The sequence below is a fragment of the Pleurodeles waltl genome, chromosome 5 (assembly GCF_031143425.1).
Source record: "Pleurodeles waltl isolate 20211129_DDA chromosome 5, aPleWal1.hap1.20221129, whole genome shotgun sequence".
NCBI classification, from domain to species: Eukaryota; Metazoa; Chordata; class Amphibia; order Caudata; family Salamandridae; genus Pleurodeles; species Pleurodeles waltl.
The window spans coordinates 1,798,109,877-1,798,137,449 of NC_090444.1; the positions used below are offsets into that span (position 1 = coordinate 1,798,109,877).

A 27,573-nucleotide genomic window follows, 5' to 3' on the forward strand; every position below is an offset into this window, starting at 1 on the left:
AGTTGACATAAGCAAGCCAATTCAAAAGCGCCATGGCCGCCATGAGCGTGAAGGAGAGACACAAGAGGAAAAAGAAGTTCACTCGCAGTCAAACGTATCAGCAAATGTCCATGTAACAGGGTCAAAGGCCAAGGCGGTAACAAAACTGCCTCAAGGAAGAACAAACATAGAGCAATTACCAATGATAAAATTATTTTTGAAAGGCAAGCCGATGAACGAGTGATAGTGATGGGTGTGGTTAAAAGCCCACAGATAGATTACAACTTGTCAGAGCACTTGCGCGCTCGACCTAAAAAAAAAAAAAAAAGGGGGGGAGGCCTGCCTTTTATGTAGTTTTATACACCATAACAAAAAGATCCACCAGAGGGTTCCAGAAATATAGGATTTTCGGGGTGTAGTAAATATGCGCTTTTCACTTGATGGTGAACAAGCAATGGCAAATTCAACAAACTTGAGACAAACTTTTTCAAGAAAAAAAAACTTTGGCCAAGTGTTAATGCAGTTACTTGGAGCTACTTTAGACGAACAACTCTGGCAAGAAGCCAGTCAGAGGGACCAGCAAGGTTCACAGAAACAGTTATGTTAAAGTTAGAAGCAGTGTTCAGGAAGTTCCAGGCATTTTTATCCCTCTGCAATAAGTACCTATGGAAGCGGTACTGATGACGGGGATACAGGACACTGAAAATGGTGAAGGATGCTGTGGGTGCGATGCGGTCTTTCTGCGGCAGCCTTTGAAGTCCTCTCGGTTCTGGCACAAGTCCAGTCGCCACTGGACTACCAGTCACCCGGTATGGAGGTCACAGCAGAATCGTTTCTTGGTTGATAACTCGCATTCTGGGCATCCAAGATGCATTTAGACAACTCTCTCATGGTCAGCGATCTTCGGTGCAACTTTGAGAGTCGGGTCCTAGTCTTTGGTGCTGCATGATGCTAAGAAGTGGTGCCTTGAAGATTTAGGCTACCAACTCACCTCAGCAGACTTCTTTAGCTGTTGTGGTCCTGTGCTGTGAACAGGAGGTCAGCCAAAAGGCCCGGAGAATCTCTTACTTTGGATGGGCTCCTGAGACTACTCCTCCATGAGCAGGACACAGCAGGCACAGTTCCTCTCCTTTGCTAGCCATTAGGTTCACCAGGTGCAGTCCACAGTGGGGCAGCCTCTCTCTGCTGGTTCCACAGTGCAGCAGGGATGTCCTATTCCAGTCCAGTCAAGATGCGAGTTCTGGGTACCAGGGGTGCCCTTTTTATGCTAAAAAGTGCCCTTAGGGTAAATATGCCCGCAAAATATCTTGCACCCTGCCTTAGGTTGCAGTAGGCTTGCTGTAGGGGCATCTTACACATATTGCAGGGGCAGGCTAGGCTTTGCCATTGCTTTAAATGGCAAAGTTTAAAAGTGCCCTTCCAGTCTGCAGTGGCAGACTGGGAGACTTGTTCTGTGTCACACTCATGGTGGCACAGTTAGCGTGCCCCCCTTTGGCTGGCCTTCTAACTTACATGTCCTGTGTGGCCCTGGTATCATAGACTAGCGGCTTACAAGTAAGTTAGCCTATGCCAATCTGGTATAAGCTAATTCGACATACACACTTTAAGGTCAGGGTACTGAGGTCTCTTTTGCAGGCCTCTGCACTCTCAGAGTTGTAAATCAGTGGCATCAGTACAAAAAGTTGAGGGTGACCATACAAAAAGAGGCATCTCCTTCCTTACATGTATGTTACATTATATCACTGCACTGACATATGTTAAAGTAATAGTTCTTAAACCTAAACATACCTCCACCTTCAATGGCCTGAAAACACCACGATGAGTGAACCAAGAGATGCCACTTGGTTATTTGCACTGTACGTATAGGGGCAATATTATTTTTTACAAATACAGTGACATTGTTGTCCACTATACCATACACATGTAAGATTTTCATATAGCACACATCTTAAAATGAATTTCTTCAAGGTGATATCTGATTTGAAGCTCAATTAAAACGAGGGAGTGAAGTAAAGCCATTTGTGTGCGATCACACAGTTTAGTCAAGCAGGGAAGCTGGAACTTAAACCCAACTTTCCTAAGTGCAGATTGTGCATTTCCGACACTGGTTAATTGTACTATTTATGCCACTGGATAATTCTCTCACTATATTTCCCTTTACTACTCAAGGACAGGGTTTCATTTACGACGATTTCTTAACCTAAACATGTGCTTTCCACTAAATAAATAAAAGTATAACGCGCTAATTTGATATGCCACAATATAAATAGATATAAAATTACAAAATGTCTTTCTTGAACGACGTTGTGCGTAGACAGAGAACTATTTTTATATTAATGGCACTTCCTTCTACTGACTAACATTAAGGAGGGAGAGGGTCAGCACTTCATCATTGGCACATATTATATTGTGTTGAAGCAGATGTGCTAAATAGAAATTATTAATAAATGCTTATATGTTATGATTAACAAAAGTTCATAGAGAAATTAATCGTAGACGAAAAAATAATGTGCACGTTTGAAAATGTGCCCACGGGGAATGGCAGCCACTTATACAAACTTGTACTAAAATGACTAAAAATGCGTGGAATAATGAAAATGTATAATAATAATGTATTAATGTGTCATATTAAGATGTATAACCTATGCTTTGCATTATATTGTAGAGTTAACTTAGCCGAAGTTGTGGTCTAGTCTTTTCCCGCCTCATGCAGGAGCCGAATTAATAGACGCACAATGTTGAAGTTGCTGGTGCATTGAACTGACTGTGAACTGTTTGCTGTTTAATAATAAAATCTGCTTTGTTAGAGTTTTCTGCAATGTACCGATGGACAGGAGATGATGAAACTAAAATTGTTACAGTTTGGTGTAAGGCAGACTCGATGTACTTTCCCAGGACTCAAACAAGAGAGACACTGACTAGAGAAGAAGATGCAAAATTTTTGATACCTGATGAGCCGGATGATGAGGACATCGTACAGTGAACCAATCAACTAACTGAGAACGGAGAAATATTAGAATTCATAGATTTGCAAAATTATTATAGGATAGAGTCGTAACTGCTGATTGACTGACCAGTTAGGAATTAAGGGGATGGACTGACAAACTAATAAAAAGTCATGACAAGGGGCTAAAACTTCAGATGTGAGGGGTGAAATGCTGGTGCCAGAAGACACGATTCAAGATTGTATCATTGGGCTCATGCTCTTGAAAGCCTGATGCGTTGCTGATCTATTGATGACCTGAAGACGAAGACTGACTTTGTTGCCGATCCATTTCGTGGATAGGTAGCTATGACAATGTGACTGGTTAACTTTTTGTGCCTTTTCTTTCTAGGTACCAACTGCGCTGTTTTTGTAGGTTATCTACTAGCTAGATGTTTTCCAAATTCATGTTCTAAATTGTTTTCGCACAAAGTCCCATATGCTAAATGCTAATCTGGGTTAGGTAGAATTATTTGGGGGACACTGTCAGTGACAAATGATTGACGAACTGATTGCTGAACTCTGCTATTGATGTTGACATATTCATCTTTGTTGGCTTATGCTGAAGCATTAAAGCATATATTTTCTCAAGTTCTGATTAGATTATGTTATTGGTTGTCATTAATGAACTAACTCTGAGCTGATTGAATAAAGTTTGAATTAACCTCATGACTTAATATTGTAACCAATAGGGAAATAAAATTGATAAAACGTATATTTGAGTTGTGGTTATTCCCGAAATGTTGATATATTGTCTCATGCTTAATGATTCTCTTTGCGGTCATTGACTGATTACACTGATAATTGATGTTCATCAATTACTACATAGCTAGGATACTCCATACGATCCAATACTCCATGCGATCCAAAAGGTTCATGGCCTATAGGCGTCCCCTTGAAAGTTTACTTACTAAGGACCAGGTGCGCTAGCAATTCTATATCAGGACCGGAGGCTCGGATTATGCTTTCTCTTTCTTTACTGAAAATCACAGCAGCCAATTAAAACACGATTAAACAAAAAACAACATTTCCCAAAGTGCTCTAGTGTATAAGTCACATGCACCAATCAACCATAGTGACCTTAGTCCATAAAGTCCATAACCTCTAACGTCATATCCTCTTTCTTTGCTGCTTCGCAGCAGATAAGTAACTTTTCACTTGTACTAATTGTATTGAAGTTTAAGATTGTTTAAATTGTTAAATGTTACAGGCACCGCGAGTCTGCGTGCCTCAGTGTTTACTTTAAACCTTTAGTTTCGGTTACTTAGAAAGTTAATTGGTTATATTGATTCTCTCTCTGCACTCCACTTGCCGAGTTTAGTGCTTTTATTGATTTTCCCTGGGAGAGAATTTCTCTGGGTTATTGATTTTTCTTGTTGAGTTAAGTGCCTTTATTGATTTTCCTTCGTGGAGGGAATCTCTCTGAGTTATTTATTTTTGTAAAGAATGCCGAGCACGCTTTCAGTTTACCGAGTGTCATTTAATTGAATTTCCCTTGTGAAGGGAACACGGGAGAGGGCTGCGCATTAGAAGCGCAGTCTGTTTTCTCTGGCAACAGGTGTTGCCAAATGCGCAGGTCATTTACGAACCGATCTCATTCCCCTGTGCCCTTACATGAGATCGGTTCGTTTATTCCTCTGCCAGCGCGTGAGGCATCGGAGCTTGCCTGAAGCAACTGCTCAACTCCTCCCCACGCCCAGATAAGGAGAACACTTACTGGGTTGTAAAAATTTATACACAGGCTGGGCCTAGAGTGAAATAATTATTACTGCAGGCATCCTTCTCAGTGTTTTATTATTGTTGTATATATATATATACTTATCTCTCATTAGGTGTGGCTTTAAGTATATATATATATTATTAATTTTGACCTGCTAGTGCTCCTGTTGGGGTTTTTTCACTCCCCCTGTTATTATTATTGTCTTCTGGTCATATATTTTACCTCAATATGGCCCAATGGAGTGACCAGGATGCAGGGTTCTACCCTGATGATACCGACAACCAACTAGAGATAAATTTGGTTGAAGTACTAGATTCAAGAGTGCAACAGTCGGTTGATGATGCTCTGGCTAGAGCTCTTGGCCCATTTTCAGGCCAATTATTAGAATATGCCCAAGCGCAGGGCTGGATGACTGGGGACCCCTCCCCCTCCTCCACAGACACTGCTACACCTGTTCCCAAAAAAATCTAAATCAAAATCTAAGAATATCTCACAGGAAGACTCGGCTGGAGAGTTACACGCAGACATGTTTGAAAGATTGCGCAAGAAAAGAAGCGCAGAGCACAATTATAGCTCCCAACGTAATTCCTCTTCATCGGGAGACTCCGATGATCCAGATTCTGATGACATTACCACCCTAAACCTTAGTAAAAAATCAAACTACCTCCACTACACCTCAAATTTTAGATTTTAACCCATCAGAGATTATATACCCTAGATCTTCGAGTTGGCTCCCAACTCCTGAGGTAGCACTTTACGTTCACGCAAACTTAAGGAAAGGTTTCGATAAAGAGGTGCGTTCCAGGCTCAAGGCGGAATGCCCCAGACCGGAGTTAGATAATAATGTGGCAGAAACTCCAGAAATTGATCCCACATTGATTACCTTCATGAAGAAATACGGGAAAGATCCCAAAAAGGGCCTAGACAGATCCTGGCGCCTTTGCCAGGACAAATTACTAGATATGGCAGGCCCATTGACAAAAATTTTAGATCTGGCTACCACATCCAAGGAATCAGGCACCCCAGTGAACACTGATGTTTTATTGGGATGGGCCCAGAGAGCGGTCTGCCTTTTAGGCAATACAAACTGTGCTATCTCCACTGAACGCAGGAAATCTATACTGATGCGGATGGATTCTAAGCTAGTAGACTTGGCTTCTTCCGAAGCGGGACCAGCTGCTGAAGGTCTCCTCTTTGGCTCATCCTTCATTAAGGAACTGGCCAAATTTTGCTCTACTTTTTCAACCTTGGTCAAGGCTCAACTGTCCCTTAAAAAGGTTTTTCGAAGGGGCCTTTTTGTCAGGGCCGGGCGTTACGGCGGACGAATGCTACATTCACAGGTTATTCTTGGGGGTAGAGTCAGCCTGTTTGTGCACAAATGGAGGGAGATTTCAGGAGATCCTTGGGTTATTCAGACAGTGTCAGGCTTTCACCTGGAGTTCCTCAGCACTCCGTGTCAGCATGCTCCTCCGATAAACATGTGTTTTTCCCAATCAAATCAGAATTTTATAGATCTAGAGGTGCAAGCATTGTTGGACAAAGGTGCAGTAACTTTTTCAACTCCACACCCTACCGGCTTCTGCAATCCTATTTTTGTGGTAGACAAAAAAGGAGGCGGTCACCGGTTGGTATTAAATCTGAAAGACTTCAATTCTTGGATTGTTTACAGACACTTCAAGATGGAGGGAATTCACATGTTGCGAGACATTCTATTGGAAGGGGATTGGATGGTTCGTTTGGATCTAAAAGATGCATACCTCTCAATCCCAATTTTCGCCCCCCACAGGAAGTATCTTCAGTTCCAGTGGAAGGGGCGTTGCCTAGAATTCATGGCTCTCCCATTCGGCCTATCCTCGGCCCCCTGGTGCTTCACAAAGCTATTGAGACCGGTAGTGGAATGGTTGAGAACTAAGGGAGTTCGTCTTATCATATATCTGGACAACATCTTACTGATGGCGTAGGATGCAACAACGCTACTGACACATCTGAATTGGACAGTCACGTTACTGCAGGAATTAGGTTTCCTTATCAATGTGCAGAAGTCATTGTTGAAACCGTCCCAAACGATAGAGTTTTTGGGTTTCAGGATAGATTCCATTCTCTCCCTATTGATACTTCCAGCTGCGAAAATTCGCAATATCAAACGAGAATTGAGAGCGGCATTGCTCAGCCCGAATATTTCCCTAAGGAGCATTGCTCGACTAGTGGGTCTGTTAGCCTCATCCATTCAAGCAATTTTTCCTGCCCCCTTACACTATCGGGCCCTCCAGAGATTGAAGATTCAATATTTGAGGCAAGGGCTGAGTTACTCAGCCCAGGTTCCTCTGACTTCAGAGGTCAAGGAAGAGATTCAGTGGTGGCTTCACCACATGGAAGCGTGGAATGGCAGGGCCATTTTCTGATCTCACCCAGAGGTTGTCATAGAATCGGACGCCAGTCAGTGGGGCTGGGGAGCTCGTTGTGGCTCAATGACAACGGGGGGTCGTTGGTCATCAACAGAGAAAGATTTGCACATAAATTGCTTGGAGCTCTTGGCGGGGTCATTTGCAATAAAGAGTTTATCCCCGATCAGGACAGATTGTTGCATTCTTCTGAGGATGGACAATATATCAGCGGTACGATATGTGAACAAACTGGGGGGAACGCGCTCCAGAATTTTAGCGGAAATTGCCAAGGAATTTTGGCATTATTGCCTGAAACACAGACTAGTGGTGTTGGCGGAGTATCTTCCGGGAGATCAGAACTTAGTAGCAGACTGGAACTCCAGATATCTGACGGATCCCAGCGATTGGAAGCTGGATCCACAGATATTTCGACAAATTATCCGGGCTTGGGGTTTCTGCGAGATAGACCTTTTTGCGTCTCGCCTCAACAATCAGGTTCCAAAATTTTTCAGTTGGAGACCGGATCCTCAGGCCTCGGCAACGGATGCATTTCTACAGAATTGGAACTCGTTCCAGTGTTATGCATTCCCGCCGTTCCTATTGATACCCAGAGTCCTGGCTCAAGTGAGGAGACAGAAGGCAGAACTGATTCTAGTGACCCCGTTGTGGAGGTCTCAGCCGTGGTTCCCTATTGCCCTTCAATTAGCATGTGCTCCTCCACTGCTAATTCCTCCTCGTCCGGACCTCTTGCTCAGTCCGGAGGGCCATCAACATCCCTTAATTGTTTCGGGGACTCTAACTCTGATGGCTTGGATGGTTTCAGGGCAAGTTGGAAAGCCCCGGGAATTTCGCAACAGGCTGAAGGCTTTATCAAGCGAGCATGGGCAAAGAGTACCCACAAGAGATATGCTTCGGCATGGCGTAAATGGGTTAGTTGGTGCAATGGAAGAGATCTTAATCCCATGGGGTCAGGTATTGACATGATTATTAATTTTCTGGCTGAGTTAGCCTCTTCAGGTTTGGCCTATAGAACTATCAATAACTTTAGATCGGCAATTTCTGCAGGTCATCCTCCTATTGAAGGCAAGCAGGTAGGTGAACATCCGCTAGTATGTAAACTGTTGAGGGGTATCAGATTTTCGAATCCTCCTCAGCCTAAGTACTCTGTACTTTGGGATGTGAATGTTGTGTTAAGATTTTTGGATTCTTGGCCTTGTAACAAATACCTGTCCCGGAAACAACTGTCAGCTAAATTAACTATGTTACTATGTTTAGTCTCATGCAAGAGAGTCTCAGACGTGAGAGCCCTAGATCTATCGGGGAGACTTTATTCTCCGGAGGGAGTAACCTTTAGTATTTTCAGAAGAACTAAGAGCAATTGCAGGTCAGTATCGTACCCTTGGTTTCCAGATAATCCAAAATTATGTGTGGTACAATGTCTTAAAGATTATGAAATATCCACCGAAGAACATAGACAGGACTTGAATGGGCAAGTATTAATTGCGCTTCAGAAACCCTTTAAACCAGTTGCTTCGGCCACTCTTGCAAGATGGTTAAGATGGCTTATGAATGAAGCAGGCATTGATACTAGTCATTTTGGAGCTCATTCAGTAAGGGGAGCAATGGCTTCTAAGTCTTTTACACTAGGTTCCAGTTTAGCGGATATTATGAAATCTGCAGACTGGTCGTCTGAAAGTACTTTTCGTAAGTTTTACTTTAAGCCTGTTTTGGATGTGGCCTCTGTTGTTATGGGTCAGCTTTGAACTAGCATAATCCGAGCCTCCGGTCCTGATATAGAATGAAAAATTTTCTAGCTTACGCACTAAGAATTTTCAATTCTATTAAGGACACGGAGGCGAGGATTATTCCACCCGTTCATGAATATTGATAATTTTATTGCTCTTAAAAAATTTGTATTCATTGTTACCCTCCCACTGTTTATATCATATAATAAGACGTGAAAGATATTAAAAGGTTTTTACCATTATTTTGAAGATATTACCGGCTGGTTTTTTATTTTTTATTTCTTAGGAACTGATCAGAAGAATTCCTGAAGTTCCTTCCATCCAGATGTCTACGTTATTGGAAAACCGACTTGATGTTCAGTCTGGTCTCCTTCGTTGGTTTCTTCCTTCCTAGATGAGAGTTGGTATCATCTAAAGACTTTGAGATCGTGAGAAAGATATTACAGTTTTTGGTTGAAGCAAAGAAAGAGGATATGACGTTAGAGGTTATGGACTTTATGGACTAAGGTCACTATGGTTGATTGGTGCATGTGACTTATACACTAGAGCACTTTGGGAAATGTTGTTTTTTGTTTAATCGTGTTTTAATTGGCTGCTGTGATTTTCAGTAAAGAAAGAGAAAGCATAATCCTCGCCTCCGTGTCCTTAATAGAATTGAAAATTCTTAGCGCGTAAGCTAGAAAATTTTTCATTGTTTAGCAAAACAAAGAAGACTGAGACCCCGAGGTTACAGACACTGAACGAGGTGCATGGGAACTGCTCAAACGCAGCGTCGGGGAGACTAGTGAAAGGCAGCAGAGGCCCCCCTGGTGGGAATGTTCCTGTCCCAGTCCTAGGACCTTACGATGGGTTTCCTACATACTATCAACATTATACCGGTATGATTGGTTTGCCGGGGATCCTAACGGCCCTCCAGGCAAAGGGTCAGGCGATAAATTAAAATGTCACACAAAAATACATGGAAAAGACAAACATTAGCACGTTAAAGTATGACAGAAACTATTCTGTTTTTTCGCACTATTTTGTACGTACATTAAAAAGTACTTCACGCCAAGTGACCAACTTCACCCGCAGTCTGCAGACCTGCGCTCGCCATGACACGGGCTCCCGCCAGCTACAGATCCCCCCTCCTCCGATCCAATGCGCAAACTTCACTCCGGACCGGCAACTAACATTGCGAGCCAGACCCAGGCAGCAGCCATACTGGAAAGGTATCCACATCGCGGAGCCGAGAAGCGCGACTCAACGCGCGCAGCGTCCATTTTGGGACGGGAACTCACGCCTTAGGACATAGCAGGACACAGCCATATTGGATTGACGACATTAGAGTCCTACATCTTGGAAAGCACGTCCACGGATTCACGTTACATGCCCCGGACCTAGAGCGCGCTCAGAACACCTACTCGGAGAACAGTTTATGATCCAATATTAGTTAGTATAACTTAAGAAACGTGAATTACAACAATTATATGGGTACATTTTTAATTGACACATACTGCCAACGGCCACGAAATTAACTCAGATACACTGAAGTAGTGAGAATCAGTTCAGAAGTCGAAGCAGTCAATGATGTGTCATTTTTAGAAGAGCAGAGGAATAAAAACTCCGTTTGCAACCATTGTGTCTCATTCAGCGCGCATGCGTGTGGCGGCAGAAACCAGTGGAATTCTTTGCGTACCAAGCCTCGATTTCACTCAAGGCACCTGTGCCAGACCGTCATCATCTTGCTGCATTCAATGGATGCTCGTTGAATCTGCACGCGAGGGCAATCGCTAGCTGAAGCTTTCCCAGCTGACTAGGGAAATACACTCAGTGCTGCAGACAACCCACCACCCCCAGTCCTCACGGCCAAGCATAATGTCTATCGAACAGGTGAACGCCCTCTGCGAACAGCTGGTGAAGGCGGTGACCGTTATGATGGACCCGGCATCCACCCAGCGCTACCGGCTCGAGGCGCTGAAGGTAAGGAGCGCATCCTCAGAGTTCGGACAGCACGCGCGCCGCTCCGAGACCTCCCCCGGCTCCACTCACACCTGTGCAGGAAAGTGTGGCGTCACGGCAGCAGGGACGGGATAGGCGTGCGCGTGCCGCTCTGGGCTCCGCTGTTCGAATCAGCGCGGGAGCAGCGAGGCCACGTGCAGCCCACGCGCCCAGGCGCCCAAGTCCAGTGTCAACGATGCGCTGGCTCTGTTCCCACGTGACGCATTTGTATTTATCCGTTTCTTGGCGCGACAGCGAGAACTAGGCGTCTCCTGCTTTGTTTATGTCTGTTGTCATCTGTCATATGTAAACATTCTGTGGTAATTCTATCATTGTCAAGTGAGTGGATTCCGTCTTTGACAGTTGTGAGGAACTGGCAAGGAGGGAAGTCACGCTTGACCTTGGCTTGACGAATAAATCACATTAAAACATCAAGCATTCGTTTATGGAGTGTGACTTTACAACATATTTTTGGCGACATGCTGCTAGTTCTTCCTACACAACTTCTGGGTTGCATTGTGACTGCCCTATGCGCAGCACGTTGGGCAGAAACTATCCATGTGGTGACTGCTCTGGGAAATTCACTGCACTCATTGAAGGTAAGCGCGGTTGATAAGGCGCTATATTTAAAACTGGACATTGTACTGCAGTCTCTGTAGGGCAATCGCTTAACAAAGGCAGGAATGGTTTAACGATGATGTAACTGAGCGGTAACATGTCAAGCGCGCACGGTAGCAGCGCTTTCATGTGCTGAGCGATGTCAAGGCAGCCACACAGCTATTTCCCATGATACTGCTTTAAAGCAGTCTTACCAGTTCAGATGACACCTTTGGTTGCTTGCGAGAATTATCAGTGAAGTGTCAGTTTGGGTAAATGGCTCATGAAATGATAAGAGATCAACTAATTGTTCAATGTAGGAGTAGGAAAATGCAGTAGAGGTTGTGGGCAGCAAAGAGCCCCACAATAGAATATCCTATTGAGATAGCAAAGGTTGTGAAAGAGTCAGAATATTGTCTGAAGGTGATACACAAAAAAGAGACCAAAGAAGAGGTGGCAGCAGTAGGCAAACGCTATGACACACTTGGCATGACAAAGATCATTAACAATAAAGCAACAAAAGAAACGTAAGAAGTTGACAAACGATGTACGAGATGTGGCAGTTACAGCCATACTACTGAGGTGAAATACTGTTTTGCAATTGGGAAAGAATGTAGAATATGCAGGTTAAATGGACATTTTGCCAGGATGTGTTGCAATCCAAGTAAAGGGAAGATAGCCATGTTGTCGGAAGAAGATGGAGATGACAACTCACAGGAAGGAATAGACAGGATTCTGTATATATGTTGATTAAGAAAAGGAGGCAACGGATGAGTCTGTAGTGCGAGGAAGACCTGTAGAATTAATGGTTCTGCTGTAACATGCCGTATGTAAACATTCTTTGGTAATAATTCTATTGTCCAGTGAGTGGATTTCATGATGAGATGAGACAATTGAGGGGTTATTGTCATAAAATTAAATTGAAAGAAGGGGCGATTCCAGTTCAACACAGTCAGAAGAATACCAATTTTGTTCAGGGGCAAAATTTAAAAAATTGATAGAGGAAATGTTGAATAGTGGTGTTCTAGAACCTGTGGCAGCGTCAAATTGGGTATCCCCAGTGGTGATCCCAAGGAAAACTGATGGCAGACTTAGATTTTGTGTTGACCTGAGAAATTTTAATCAGAATGTGGTAATGGACACTTATTCACTTCCCAATATCAATGAGCTGGTGTTGTTGTTAAAAAGGGGAAAAGTTATTTTCTAAATTGGATTTGAAACATGCGTATCACCAGATAGAATTACATACTGATTCCAAGCCATTAACAGCGTTTTATAACCATGGAAGGCACATTTCACTTTACTAGAATGTCATTTGGGCTATGTTTTGCAGAGAGTGATGACTGATTAATTTAAAGGCATACAGAATGTCATCTACTTTCAGGATATCTTGGTTTTTGGGGACACTGTATTACATTGAAGCAAGTATTTGACAACATTTTAAAATCTGGTCTGACTCTAAGAAAAGAGAAATGTCTTTCTAGTAAGGGAAGTGAACTATTTAGGTCATTCTTTGTCACAGGATGGAGTTAAGCATAAGGAACTTATTGGATGCTATCAAATTGGCACTACCACCTAAAAATAAAGATCAGTTAAGGTCTTTCTTAGGTTTAGTAGAATATTATTCTAAATTTGTAAAGAACTTTGCATCTAAACAGAAGTTTTACAGAATTTGTTGAGAAAAGGAGTGAGCTTTGTTTGGAGTACTTCACAGCAACTAGGCCTCGAATCAATAAAGGAAATGTGAGGGAGGTGTTTTGGTTCCTTTTGATGTGGAAGAAAAAACTCGGTAGGTACAGTGGATGCCAGCGCCATTGGGATCGGTGCAGTTTTATCACAACTTCATGGTACTGGTGACAAAACGGTAGCATTTGCATCACACTTTCTTACATCAACAGAACTTATTCTCTGATAGAAAAGGAGGCTTTGGCGGCAGCCTGGGATGTGGAACATTTTCGGACATATATTTGGGGAAGTCAATTCAAGTTATGGTCTGATCATAGACCCTAATGAAAGTATTGTTGCCAGGGGGAGCTGGTAAGAGTTCAGCCAGGTTAGCTCTGTTAGCAGCCAGATCTCAGGTGTATAATTACAGTATATAATATATACACTAGGATGGAGGAATGTGCAAGCTATCAGTCTTTTGCGTTTACCTCCGAATTGGGAAACAATAGACAAAGAAGCTGTCATTAAAAGTGATGTTGAGGGTTCTGTTGCGAGTGTTGGAGATGTTGCGCAGTGGTCATCGGGAGCAGTTACCAAGGATGAGTGGTGTGCGGCCATGATCAGGATGACGTGAGTGACGTGGTAAAGTTGGTAACGTGTGGAGGGCGAAGAGAAAGCACACTACCGATGGCCTTAAGAACATATGGTAAGGTATTAGATGAATTGTCTATTGTGGGAGGCAGCATATTGGTACTAGGTGAGAAGATCATACTGTAGTGAATCCTAGTTTGTTTTAACGGGATAGCAGGAGTTAGCTTAGCCGTAGGCTTGTAAACTCGTGCCCCCGTCACCTAGTGACTTTTAACCTACTTAGCTTGCTCTGTCTTAGCCCATTTAATTATTTATTTCCTCTAAGATGGCTGCCTTGTTTATAGTTGGGCCACTTGTTATGAGTTTTATTATCAGTGTCACTGCGCCAAGGCGTCAAGATCAAGCACGAAAGACCAACGAACAGTAGGTGTTCACACTTAGGGATTTTCCCTCTCTATACTTTCAAGGGATTGTTGATATTAATTGCCGTTCCAAGCATGCCTGTTATTTATTGTTTTGGAATAAACCTACGTCAGGGGACCTTGTAGATCTGTATAAATACATCACACTTTTAGACAGATAATCAGAGGGATTCCGACCAGAGGGCATCGCCACCATCGTTGATACCGATGCTGCAGTCATCTTGACGCCGACCCAGTCTTCGTGTCCCTGCGGAGTCTGAGATAAACCTCATTCCAAGGTAACGAGGGTTGGGGGCTCCTCTCATGGACACAGCTTTGGCAGATTAGGTTTAACAAACCCAGCTCTCCTTTAGGTAGGAGGTTAGGCCTATTCTCATTAGGGTATTAGGGCATATTACATCTTATACATATATATATATATTTCTTTCATATATTGCAAAATGGTAGGGGTCTTCATAACAATGACTCTCTTCTTCACAATACTGTTGCTTGGTATATTCATTATCCTAATCATTGCAATTCATGCAACTTATCACAAATTGCAGTTATGTTAAATAAAAACTATTATAACTTCACTGCATCTGTGTTATTACCTTTGTTTGTATGAGACATAATATATCTGTGAGAAAAGGGTAATCTCCGTTTAACCACGACATTCCCTGAGATATCTTATTTTTGAGTCCATGCATAAACGACTGCCATAAATCACCTTTTACGATAGTGTTTCTGGTGAGGTACTGCTAGTAAGCCGGTAAGGTTTGGACAACAGTTGCAACTAGTTGTAGGAAAAGACTTAGTCAACTACAAATGAAAGTACTGTCATCCTGAGACCAGCAGTCTTGCTCAGAGCAAGAGTCGAAACTACGACAATACCTCCAATGGAAGTAAGGAAGAAATTATTTAGTATTGGTCGTGAAGGGCACCTGGGGCAATCTTTGACTAAGAAGAGACTCAGAGAAGATTTCTGGTGGCCGGTTATGGATGAGGATGTGTCTCTTTGGGTGGAGAGATGTGACGTGCCTGCACAGTGAAAAAAAGTTGAAGGTGGGGAAATAATCAGAGTTCGGTCAGATAGTGGATCCAGGACAGATACGGCACACGTTATGTGGAGACTTTATTAGTCCCATGAATAGAGTTAAAGAAGAACTCAGGTTTGCATTTGTTGTGATTGATGTCCATTCAAAATGGTTGGTAATAAAATGTTATGTCGGAAATAGCTACATCATCCGCAGTGCGAGTACAAGCTGAAATTTTTAGGGAAGAAGGGTTTCCTGTGTGTTTAATTACAGACAACGGTACACAACTTACCTCACATGAGATGATTTTTTTTTTTGACATCATGTGGGGTGAAACATTCTCGCACAGCGCTGTACAATCCTCAGGCGAACGGATTGGTAGAGAGAGCTAACGGGATGGTTAAGGGGGGCATACAGCTGGCGTTGACAAATAGAGTGAGTGTTGAGAACATGATTGCAGATCTGGTAAGGGGATACCGCACAACTGTTAATAGTACAGGGTTGTGAAATTTTAATAAAACAACTACTTGTCCATAGGACAGGTTGCTTCTTAAATCTGCTTGTCCTGTAAAAAAAAATCTACTGGTCCCTTCGGTGCCATGTAATGTGGCGACAAATTATGACAGCAATCTCATCATATAAGAGCTCTGATAACAGCCTCTCTGATCATGCCAGGGCTGCTACTTTAGTAGGGTTTGAATACTTGCAATTTAAATCCCTACTATAACAATTTCCTTATTTTGTCATTGTTCCGCAGATCTACATACTGGGGCTGGAGTAAGCAGTAAGCAATAGATCTAGGGCTGGAATGCCTTTTGAGTCTGCAAACTTACTGACTTGCATGTTTTTAAGGATTTTCACTAACTCTTCTCTAATCTTTTCCCATAATGAGATAGGTTGGAAATTTACTTATGACAATGGCAGAAGTAAAAGTTCTTCCACGGTTGGGGAAAAAGGTGGTTGGAAGGAAAGTGAACTTGTAAACGCTAAATAGATTTTCACATGAGCAAACATATACATGTATGTTTGCTTGTGCTAAATATAGTTCACAAATATTTTCTAGGAGTATGATTTCCTGGTCTACTTCTGTAAGCTCTTGTGAATTCATGAAAGTCACTAATTCAAAGACGTATACCATGGGTGCACTTTTGTCACTTTTTTTTTTTTAAAGAATTGGTCCCTAATTAGGTCTGGCATTAACAGAGATATTTTGTTTTTATTAAACTTCTATTTCTCCCTCTATCAGCTGGCTTTACTGTGAGTGATCGCGTTCTGTTCTTCTACAAGGAACATATTGTGACCAAAAACTTTTTTCTATTTTTACCAGTCTTTGTTACAATGGTGAGGGCTTGGCACCTCCCACAACAATAAAGTGTTGCAAAAGCCATGCCAAGACAAGACACGCATTGATGAAACCAAAATACTTACAAAACATGCTGGATTGGTTGGTTTTGTCAGTGCTTGTTTACTTTCCTGCTTCCCATAATCTTGCTGAAAATGGTTACACTGATTTTCCATTTGGAATATTTTTTTTAAATGCTAGCATGCATCAACACATTTTACTAAATGACGCGTCAAAGAAATAGCACCTAAAACTTCATTGTAGCGAAGAGTTTTTTTCCTACTTGCATTTTTTCTGAACGTTTATTTTGAAACCAGAGAATCATCACTCATGCTTACAAGCTTCTGCAAAAAATTGCATCGAATCAGAGAGCTTTCTGGGAGCACTATACTTAGCCTCATGTTGTTAAACTTTCAAACGTGATTACACGATGACAAAATAAACATGAAAACTTGTTGCCCTTGACCCCAAACAACATGTCCCCGGCGTCGGGCGATAGGAACTCCACATCCCTGATAGTATGATCAGCAAATCACCTTTTTTCATGATGAGGGGATTGGAAGGTTGCCCGTTCTCATGATTTCCACCCCCACTTAAAAACCTCTGCACACAGGCATGCCAGTTGAGAAGACACTGGCCCTGGAAAGCGACAATGGCAAATTGATGATCAGCTGGAAAGAGAATCCACTTGGCGCCCTGCCAAGATGGACTAAACTTTATCACCATCCGACACCCAGGACTAGGATGACTCTCTCCAGGGCCAGTGGCGTTGGCCCTCACATAGCCCCTCAGGAACAGTTGAGGGACGATCTGGACTCAATTACACCCTGGGTGCCCTGCAAGATGAGGAGACCATGGGGGCTTGGGAATGCAAGGATGAGGGTGCTTTGCTGACTGGTAGTGGAAGGATTGTGCAAAATGTCCTCCTCAGGAGCCAGGCAGTGGCAAGAGCTGTCCTAGGGAGCTAGTAAATCCTGCTCTCCTTGAAGCTTTCCATTTGGAGGCCAGGAGGCCTGTTGAAAATGCTCCTTGGAGTTGGGCATTGCCCCCCGAGGAACACAAGCCCAAGATGAAGAGAAATAACCCAACAGGGCCATAGATATACAGCTTTAAAGATTTACGAATTTTTAACATTCCAAAAGAAGAAAAATGAATGTGTGGTGCTCTGCCAATGTCTCTTCTAATTTCCTCTGGATGGGCCAAGCCTTGGGGGTTGGAGCATCATTAGTTATTTTCCCTTTTAGGGGGGCATAAAGGGGTGCATGCGTAGTGAATCTAGATGCCTCCCTCCACCACTTGGTCCCCATCTCCCTGGGAGCTGGCATATTAATGGCAGACACTGAAGCACCCTACTATACTTCACTCAGATAGTAGAATTAATTAATTGTGTTTTTCCTGGCCGCTGGAGCAAGAACATAAATGGGTGGGGGAATCAGAGAGCCAGGTCCGCAGGTGGAAATATACTTACCACGCTGCCCGTGAAAGATAGACAAAACAAGGAAAGTGTTACGTTCTTTGTTAATCTATTTATAAGAATTTGTGTAACTATATTTATAGACATTTGTCTATTTGTTGGAATAGTTCTTTGTTTATTTTTAATTGTACACCACTGTACTGTTGTAACTGTTCGGAATCTGGAACCTAGAATGGATATCTCTTTCAACTGCTGGACTATTTATGCTGTGCTGTCATCTACTAAACTGTATTATTCACAACTGGAGTGTCTACTGAATCTGTAAAAAATGTTGTCAACGAAGGCCAGGAGTGTACCTGTCCTCATCAGCGACACAGGAACAGTATTATTTATGGGGGATACATAACTGGGACCCTGAGATGCTTTTCCTTAGATTTGCCTCAAGTGGTTACGGATCTAATTCTGTGTGAATAATCCTGCTTTGCTGGTTCTGAAGGTGTTTGGCCACTGCTAAACTTATCCTGGAGATCCCTCGCCACAGTCACATCTCTGGGCACCTGAGAGACCTCTACTCGCTCCTCATGCCCACCTACCAGGCCCTCCACAACATTGGACCTACATACCTCAACCACCGCCACGTCTTCCACACGCCCACCAGACAGCTCCGTTCCACTCACATGGCCCTGGCCGCCATCCCATGGATCTGCAAGACCACAGCCAGAGGAAGATCCTTCTACCTCACTGCTAAGACCTGGAAGTCTCTTCCTCTTCATCTTAGGCAATCTTCCTCTCTTCCTCAGTTCAAGAAGGCCCTCAAGACCTGGCTCTTTCACTGGACTGGCCATCCAGTGCTTCGACTGAGCTGCCCCCCAGCGCCTTGAGACATGAACGGGTGATTAGCTGCGCTCTATAAAAAAATCCTGATAGATTGGCATGGTTATTCCCAGAGCCCCTTTGATTAACTTTAAAAACGACCTACACATCCTGCGCCCCACAAGCCCCACTGTTGGTTTAGACGTCGAACCTTGAAGTTCCATCATGTGCTCCGGGCTTGCCATGCACACTCTGTCCTCTAGACTGTCTTCGTGCCGATATTTGTGCTGTATTATTGATGCGTCCTCTGAAGCTGTTTCTGTACATGATCCCTGCCACAAACACTGACTTTTAGGAATTTTCTCTGTGGCCTGTGCATGGATTCGATTGTGCACACACATCCATGAGGGGCTGTTTGTGGGCCTGGTGTTTCTGGTGCTGAACACACTGCTTTTGTTGCGTATCCGCCTTGGCAGACTTCCTACCACGACTGTTAATTGGAGCAATGATTTTCAGTAACAAGCATTCTTATTGGCTGCATGCTATTTCCCTGTGTATTACCAGCAACTCTTCATATTCCAGTGGATCACATCCAATCTCTATTTTTATTACAGGTTTTGTTTTTTAATATTGAAAGTAACTGTTGTACAAGCAATTTGTGTTTTAAAAAGGAAAATATGTAAAAATGGGGGTGCAACATTCAATTTGATCCCCCAGCCAAGTTTCTACAAAACAAAGGGGAACTGTCGATACGATGGATGAGGTGGAAGGAAGAATTCATTATTTATATGAAAAATATTGATTGTGAACACACGAGTGCGGTGAGAAAAAAAGTATTATTGCATTGTTTGGGATCCAAGGGCCAAGTGGTGTTTAAACGTTTACCATAGGTGGAAGGTCAGGTAAACATTAATATATACCAAGAAGCTTTATTAGGAATGGCACTTAAATTTAGGCCCATCACCAGTATTGCCTTGACCAGGTTAACATTTTGTACAAGATCTCAGAAGGAAGGAGAGCCTGTTGAGTTCCTTACAGCATTAAGGGCATTTTCTGTGCCATGCAATTTTGGGCTTATGACGGACGCGATGATTATAGACAAGATTGTTGTGCATGTGAAAAGTAAAAAAAAAAAAATATATACAAGAACAGTCGTGGGTCATGGGGGTGTCCTAAACTTCAAGATGCTATTGCTAATGCAAAAGCGTTAAGAGCAGTCGAAAAAATGGATGTCCTCGGTATCAAACAAAAATGCCGGTGGTAGTGAAGATGTATGTACTGTTAATTAATGAGGCTGGTGCATGTGGTGCATGTTTTCAATATGCTAATGAAGAGTGATAAAACAGCATGTTATAGGTGTGGTCTCACCCATCATTTTGCTTAATTTGCCCAGTGTCCTTTCATCGTGAAACGAAATGTATAAAATGCGTCCGGATCGGGCATTTTGCTGGTGTATTTAAGGATGCCAAAAAAAGTAATGTACCTCAAAGAGGAACAGTGTCTTGTCTAGGAGATGGAAGGAAGCAAAGTATGTGATTGTGCAAAAGTGGAAGGGTAAAGTAAAAGAGTAGTCTTATCAATTAGGAACTTTAGCACAAGTGAAGGAGAACTGGCGATTAAGTCAACCCAGATGTGTTGTGAAAATTTTGTAAGTTAAACTGGCACTTGAGGCTGCTTCAGGTTCCCCATGGACCATAATCACTGAAGGTTTTTTTTCTTGAAAAATGTTCTAATGTGTTGGACATACATAATTTTAAAAGAATCAGACGTCCTAGCTGAGAGTTTTGACAAGTCCACCATTAATATTGTAGTTTGTGAATCAGTCAAGTTGGATTTCAAAGGTAGAGTGGCCCAGGTCAAGCTGTATGTAGCCGAAAAAGGTGTGAATGTTCTTGGATGGAAGGATCAATGGAAATTAGGCATTATCCTTAATCCAAGGAGCAAAGAGCCGGTGGTGCTGGTTGCAGATAATAGTGGAGGAGAAAATGTGATTCTTCAGTTTCCAAAAGTGTTTACTGAGAAGTTAGGCAAGTTGAGAGGTTACTCACATAAAATCAGAATGAAAGATGGTGTGACTCATGTTAAACAAAAATCGAGAAATCTTTCCAATTATGTTAGGCAGAAGTTGAAGGAATTGTTGGAGGGTATCATTCAGGGATGTGAAATTCCTATAGCCCGAGACCTATTGTTTGGGGTCAAGAGCAACTAGTTTTCATGTTTACTTTGTCCTTGGGACAAGTAGGCCCAACCCCCTGCAGCACAAACCCTTTGGCTGCCAGTTTACAGAGAAGGGAACTGTCTGCAGTTGAGGTAATGTGTGTCCATATGTTAATTCTGTTCGCACTTGTATTTATGGCTCATTAATTAAAAGCCTTCATTATTAGGGTAAGCGCAGTAAATAAACCATTTCAGGTCACACTGTAAGTTTAACAATAGGAGGCTAAGTATAATTCTCCCAGAATGCACTCTGATTAGATGTAAATGTTTGCAGAAGCTTGTAAGCAAGAGTGAGGATTCTCTGGTTTCAAAATAAAATGTTCAGAAAAAAATACAAGTAGGAAAAAATGTCATTTAGTAAAATGTGTTGAGGCATGCTTAGTATTTCCAAAAAATATACCCAATGGAAAATCAGTGTAACCATTTTCAACAAGATTATGGGAAGTATAAAAGCAAGCAAGCACTGACAAAGCCAAGCGACCTGACATTTTTTGTGAGTCTTTTGGTTCCATCAATGCGTGCCTTGTTTTGACAGGGGTTTTGAAACACTTTACTGTTGTGGGAGCTGCCAGGCCCTCGCCATTGTAACAAACACTGGCAAAAAAAAAAAAAAAAAGTTTGTTTAAAAAAAATAAAGAAAAATCTCAAAAAGCACACATTGCCACCAGTGGCGTAACAAAAGCCCCGTAGTCTCCCCCCCCCCCCCCCTCCTTCTAGGGCCTCTCTCAACACAGCACCTGCCCAGAGTAAATGTGGACGGGGGGCTCCATGTTCTTTGCAGTGGGGGGCTGTGACGGGTCGGATCGGGCCGACCCACACACAATCTCGACTGGTGCTGCTGCTACATGGGATAACCCGGAAGTGCTTCCAAGGTCACCCCTTCTAATAGGCTCAGGACTCTCTCCGCTGGAACCTGAGGAATTAAAAGGCCCGGTCGCGGAGTTGGCGAGGAGGATGGCGGATGGCCGGAGAGGATTCGTACGAGACTCCTAGGGCTAACGGCAACCCTCGAACAGTGCAAGGAATCATCGCGGTCCCAACCCGGGATGAAGATAGTCTGCCCCGGGAAGCAGAACCTTAGGACCCGCCACGCTTCAGGAGAAGCGTGGTCAAGTCAGGTACGGGGCTGGGGACGGGCAGTGTTAGGGAGGACCGGAGGGAGGTTATATGTATATAGATATCACGGGAGTAGGTAGGACGGGAACGGGGAGCACAGCAAGCACAAAATCAAGGATTACCAGGAAGAGAATAGGTTCAGTTACTGTCAGGAAATAAGAAGAAAGAAAATACAATTATAAGGAAGGAGACTCAAGAGAAATAGAAAATAGAGAAAAGAACGTACAGGAAAAGAAAGAAAGAAAAAAGCCAGAATCAAATACAACCGGACAGATCTGAGTAAGACAGGAAAAGAAAGGAAAGAGCAGAAACAAGGAAAAGGTAGAGAGAGAGAAAAGAGCGAGAGAGTAAGAGAAGAAAAGAAAGATTTACTCAACCACTTATTGTGCCTATTCTTCTTCTGTCCTCACATGCTTCCTGAGAGGCCTGTGGAGAAAGCAGAAAGAAGACGAGATTAGTCAACCAAGGCTGGAGGAGGTGTCTGAAAAACAGAAACCAACTACCACAGACTTACCTCACCATAAAGTGTTATGTAACTCAAAATAAACACCACTTACCTATAGACTCAACTAGTCCTGTGTGCTTAATATCGGCCAGCCTATGACAAAGTGGTGTCAGAAGTGGGATAACTGGAAGACTCCCACAATGGAGGACAAACCCACCTTGGCGGACGTTATTGCACAGTTAGCAGAGGGACAACGTCACCTCCAACTAATGTGGGAACAACAGATGAAGGAAGCAAGAGAAGAACGCTAGGCCCTACAGACAGCCCTTAAGAGCCAGGCCACAATCATGGCAAATAACCAACTAGTCCATGAAACCGCCCTAGAAAAACTTACGGACACCATAGCCCACACTAAGGTGCACCCCAATGTACCAAGCAGCGTCTTACAAAAATATCAGGACCAGGAAGATCCCGACTCCTTTTTCCTCAATTTCGAAAGAGTGGCAAGCGCGGCTAGTTGGCCAGTGGACAAGTGGGGGCAGTACATTGCCCCTTTACTGACGGGGCATCTCCAAGCTACATACCAAGCAATCAATCCTAGTGGTACTCTCCCATATAAAGAAATCAAGAAGACCATCTTAGAAAGGGTAGGGCTTGACAGTGAGAGCTACTGGTCCAAATTTCGCCAAACTAAGTGACAACCACAGGAAAACCCTCGTACCCTCTACTACAGGGTGCAACATGCTGCCGGTCGATGGTTACATCCCACCGAAAAAACCTGAGAAGAGATGTTTGACGTAATCGCCTTGGAACAATTTTTAGACGCCCTGCTGAACACAACCCGTAATTGGGTTTGACAACACCCAGGGTTGACCAATGAAACAGCCATTGACCTTGCTTGTGCCTTCCACAGGAGTCCAGACTTCAGAGCTACCTCTAGCAGAACCCCAGTCCCTTCTCCTGTGTGCCCCACCATAGGCAAAGGAGCAGCCCCAAGGCCAATGGGGACGCAAGACCCAGAGCGTATAAGGATACGCCATCCTCCACAAACAACTTTTCCCACTACGGGTCCTCAGTGTTATCACTGTTCGGAGTGGGGTCATTGTAGGAAAGTACCATCTTGCCTGGCATGTTACCCCCATATTTCACTGTATATATGTTGTTTTAGTTGTATGTGTCACTGGGACCCTGCCAGCCAGGGCCCCAGTGCTCATAAGTGTGCCCTGTATGTGTTACCTGTGTTATGACTAACTGTCTCACTGAGGCTCTGCTAATCAGAACCTCAGTGGTTATGCTCTCTCATTTCTTTCCAAATTGTCACTAACAGGCTAGTGACCAATTTTACCAATTCACATTGGCATACTGGAACACCCTTATAATTCCCTAGTATATGGTACCGAGGTACCCAGGGTATTGGGGTTCCAGGAGATCCCTATGGGCTGCAGCATTTCTTTTGCCACCCATAGGGAGCTCTGACAATTCTTACACAGGCCTGCCACTGCAACCTGAGTGAAATAACGTCCACGTTATTTCACAGCCACTTACCACTGCACTTAAGTAACTTATAAGTCACCTATATGTCTAACCTTTACCTGGTAAAGGTTAGGTGCAAAGTTACTTAGTGTGTGGGCACCCTGGCACTAGCCAAGGTGCCCCCACATTGTTCAGGGGAAATTCCCCGGACTTTGTGAGTGCGGGGACACCATTACACGCGTGCACTACATATAGGTCACTACCTATGTGTAGCTTCACAATGGTAACTCCGAATATGGCCATGTAACATATCTATGATCATGGAATTGCCCCCTCTATGCCATCCTGGCATTGTTGGCACAATCCCATGATCCCACGGGTCTCTAGCACAGACTGCCAAACTGCCTTTCCCGGAGTTTCACTGCAGCTGCTGCCAACCCCTCAGACAGGTTTCTGCCCTCCTGAGGTCCAGCCAGGCTTGGCCCAGGATGGCAGAACAAAGGACTTCCTCAGAGAGAGGGTGTTACACCCTCTCCCTTTGGAAAAAGGTGTTAAGGCAGGGGAGGAGTAGCCTCCCCCAGCCTCTGGCAATGCTTTCCAGGGCACAGATGGTGCCCATTTCTGCATAAGCCAGTCTACACTGGTCCAGGGACCCCTCAGCCCTGCTCTGGCGCGAAACTGGACAAAGGAAAGGGGAGTGACCACTCCCCTGACCTGCACCTCCCCTGGGAGGTGCCCAGAGCTCCTCCAGTGTGCTCCAGACCTCTGCCATCTTGGAAACAGAGGTGCTGCTGGCACACTGGACTGCTCTGAGTGGCCAGGGCCGGCAGGTGACGTCAGAGACTCCTTCTGATAGGCTCCTTCAGGTGTTGCTAGCCTATCTTCTCTCAAGTAGCCAAACCCTCTTTTCTGGCTATTTAGGGTCTCTGCTTTTGGGATTTCCTTAGATAACGAATGCAAGAGCTCATCAGAGTTCCTCTGCATCTCTCTCTTCACCTTCTGCCAAGGAATCGACTGCTGACCGCGCTGGAAGCCTGCAAAACTGCAACAAAGTAGCGAAGACGACTACTGCAACTCTGTAACGCTGATCCAGCCGCCTTCTCGACTGTTTTCCTGGTGGTGCATGCTGTGGGGGTAGTCTGCCTCCTCTCTGCACTAGAAGCTCCGAAGAAATCTCCTGTGGGTCGACGGAATCGTCCCACCGCAGGCACCAAAGAACTGCATCACCGGTCCTCTGGGTCTCCTCTCAGCACGATGAGCGAGGTCCCTTGAACTCAGCAACTCTGTCCAAGTGTCTCCCACAGTCCAGTGACTCTTCAGTCCAAGTTTGGTGGAGGTAAGTCCTTGCCTCCCCACGCCAGACTGCATTGCTGGGAACCGCGTCTTTTGCAGCTACTCCGGCTCCTGTGCACTTTTCCAGGATTTCCTTTGTGCGCAGCCAAGCCTGGGTCCACGGCACTCTAACCTGCATTGCACGACCTCCTGAGTTGTCCTCCAGCGGCGTGGGACTCTTGTGCAACTTCGGGTGAGCACCGTTTCACTCCACTTCGTAGTGCCTGTTCCGGCACTTCTCCGGGTGCTGCTTGCTTCTGAGAGGGCTCCTTGTCTTGCTGGACGCCCCCTCTGTCCCCTCACGCAATTGGCGACATCCTGGTCCCTCCTGGGCCACAGCAGCATCCAAAAACCCTAAACCACGAGCTTGCAGCTAGCAAGGCTTGTTTGCGGTCTTTCGGCGGGAAAACACTTCTGCACGACTCTTCACGACATGGGACATCCATCCTCCAAAAGGGGAGGTTTCTAGCCCTTGTCGTTCCTGCAGAATCTTCAGCTTCTACTGTCCAGTAGCAGCTTCTTTGCACCCACAGCTGGCATTTCCTGGGCATCTGCCCACTCTCAACTTGATCGTGACTTTTGGACTTGGTCCCCTTGTTCCACAGGTACTCTAGTCTGGAAATCCATCGTTGTTGCATTGCTGGTGTTGGTCTTTCCTGCAGAATTCCCCTATCACGACTTCTGTGCTCTTTGGGGAACTTTAGTGCACTTTGCACTCACTTTTCAGGGTCTTGGGGTGGGCTATTTTTCTAACCCTCACTGTTTTCTTACAGTCCCAGTGACCCTCTACAAGGTCACATAGGTTTGGGTTCCATTCGTGGTTCGCATTCCACTTTTGGAGTATATGGTTTGTGTTGCCCCTATCCCTAAGTGTCCCCATTGCATCCTATTGTAACTATACATTGTTTGCACTGTTTTCTAATACTATACTGCATATTTTTGGTATTGTGTACATATATCTTGTGTATATTTGCTATCCTCATACTGAGGGTACTCACTGAGATACTTTGGCATATTGTCATAAAAATAAAGTACCTTTATTTTTAGTATATCTATGTATTGTATTTTCTTATGATATTGTGCATATGACACTAGTGGTACTGTAGGAGCTTCACTCGTCTCCTAGTTCAGCCTAAGCTGCTCTGCTAAGCTACCATTATCTATCAGCCTAAGCTGCTAGACACCCTATACACTAATAGGGATACCTGGGCCTTGTGCAAGGTGTAAGTACCCCTTGGTACTCACTACAAGCCAGTCCAGCCTCCTACAGTCATATAGCCAGATATTGCCCCCAGAAAAAGAACATGGAAGAACCGATGGAGGTTGGAGTTGCAAAGGGAAGAGTTTTCTGGGCCGGGGAAAACAAACCCACATACACACTCCCTATCCTTCTCAATGGCATGGAAAGGGTGGCACTGGTTGACTCATGATGCAGCAAGAGTGTCATCCACCAGGAATTGATTGAACCTGGTCAAGGGTTACCCCAGGCACGAGTATTGATCGCCTGTGTCCACGGGGATCAGAGATATTATCCAGTGGAGAGAAGAAAAAGAAACCCTCAAGGTGGGAGTGTTACCTCACTTGTAGGAGGACATTATTATTGGAACTGACTATGCAGCCTTTTCCCTTTTGTTGACAAAAGCAGGACAAGAGCACACTTTGAAAATGTGGTGGACGGAAGTCCCATATGATGCGGGGAGGGGGTAAGCCGGAATCCTAGAGACCATCTAAGCAAATGACAGAAAAGGATACAACAACAACAACAATATGCGCAAAACCCCAAGGAAACCACCAGGATGGGTCCAGGAGTCACAGGCAAAGTGTATAATGTGGCAGTAGATTTCAGACAGAGTCAACGGGACAATCCCTCCTTGCATGGCAGCAAGCCTTGAATCACGAGGAACATGTGGAAGGTCCAAAATTCCTCATCCAGAACCAACTCTTATATAGAATTCCCCATGCTGACGATGGAAGGCAAAAACAATTGATAGTCCCTAGTAGTCACAGACAACAGGTCCTGCATCTTGCCCAGGGGGAGAAGGGGGGAGGGCATCTAGGTAGGGAGAAGACCAAGGAGGCCGTACTCAGGCGGTTCTTTTGGCCCGGGGTTTTTGGGGATATTCGTAGACATTGTTCGAATTGTCCGAAATATCAATTGTATAATCCCGCTGCACACCCACCCACTCCATTACAGCCTTTACCAATCATAGAAAACCCTTTTTCCTGTGTGGGCATGGATATTATCGGCCCCCTCAACCCATCCAGTAAGGGTTGGCAATATGTCTTTGTGTTGGTGGATTACGCCACCCGGTATCCAGAAGCTATTCCCCCCTCCCCAG

General features: G+C 44.2%; 2 protein-coding genes across 4 annotated transcripts in view; one reads left to right on the plus strand and one right to left on the minus strand.

Moving 5' to 3' along the window:
• POLH (DNA polymerase eta) overlaps positions 1 to 10,920 on the minus strand; it is a 76,154-nt gene extending 65,234 nt beyond the window's left edge. For 2 of the 3 annotated variants that reach the window (XM_069236249.1, XM_069236248.1), the window contains exon 1: positions 9,844 to 10,016. The gene's annotated coding sequence lies outside the window, so the exon portion shown is untranslated. Of the gene's footprint in view, positions 1 to 9,843; positions 10,017 to 10,844 lie in introns of those variants that run through there. The other variant, XM_069236250.1, reaches the window with a different exon arrangement.
• XPO5 (exportin 5) overlaps positions 10,517 to 27,573 on the plus strand; it is a 579,115-nt gene continuing 562,058 nt past the window's right edge. The window contains exon 1 of the mRNA XM_069236247.1: positions 10,517 to 10,773. Within this exon, the coding sequence (XP_069092348.1) occupies positions 10,669 to 10,773 (105 nt within the window). The 5' untranslated portion in view covers positions 10,517 to 10,668. The remainder of the gene's footprint in view (positions 10,774 to 27,573) is intronic.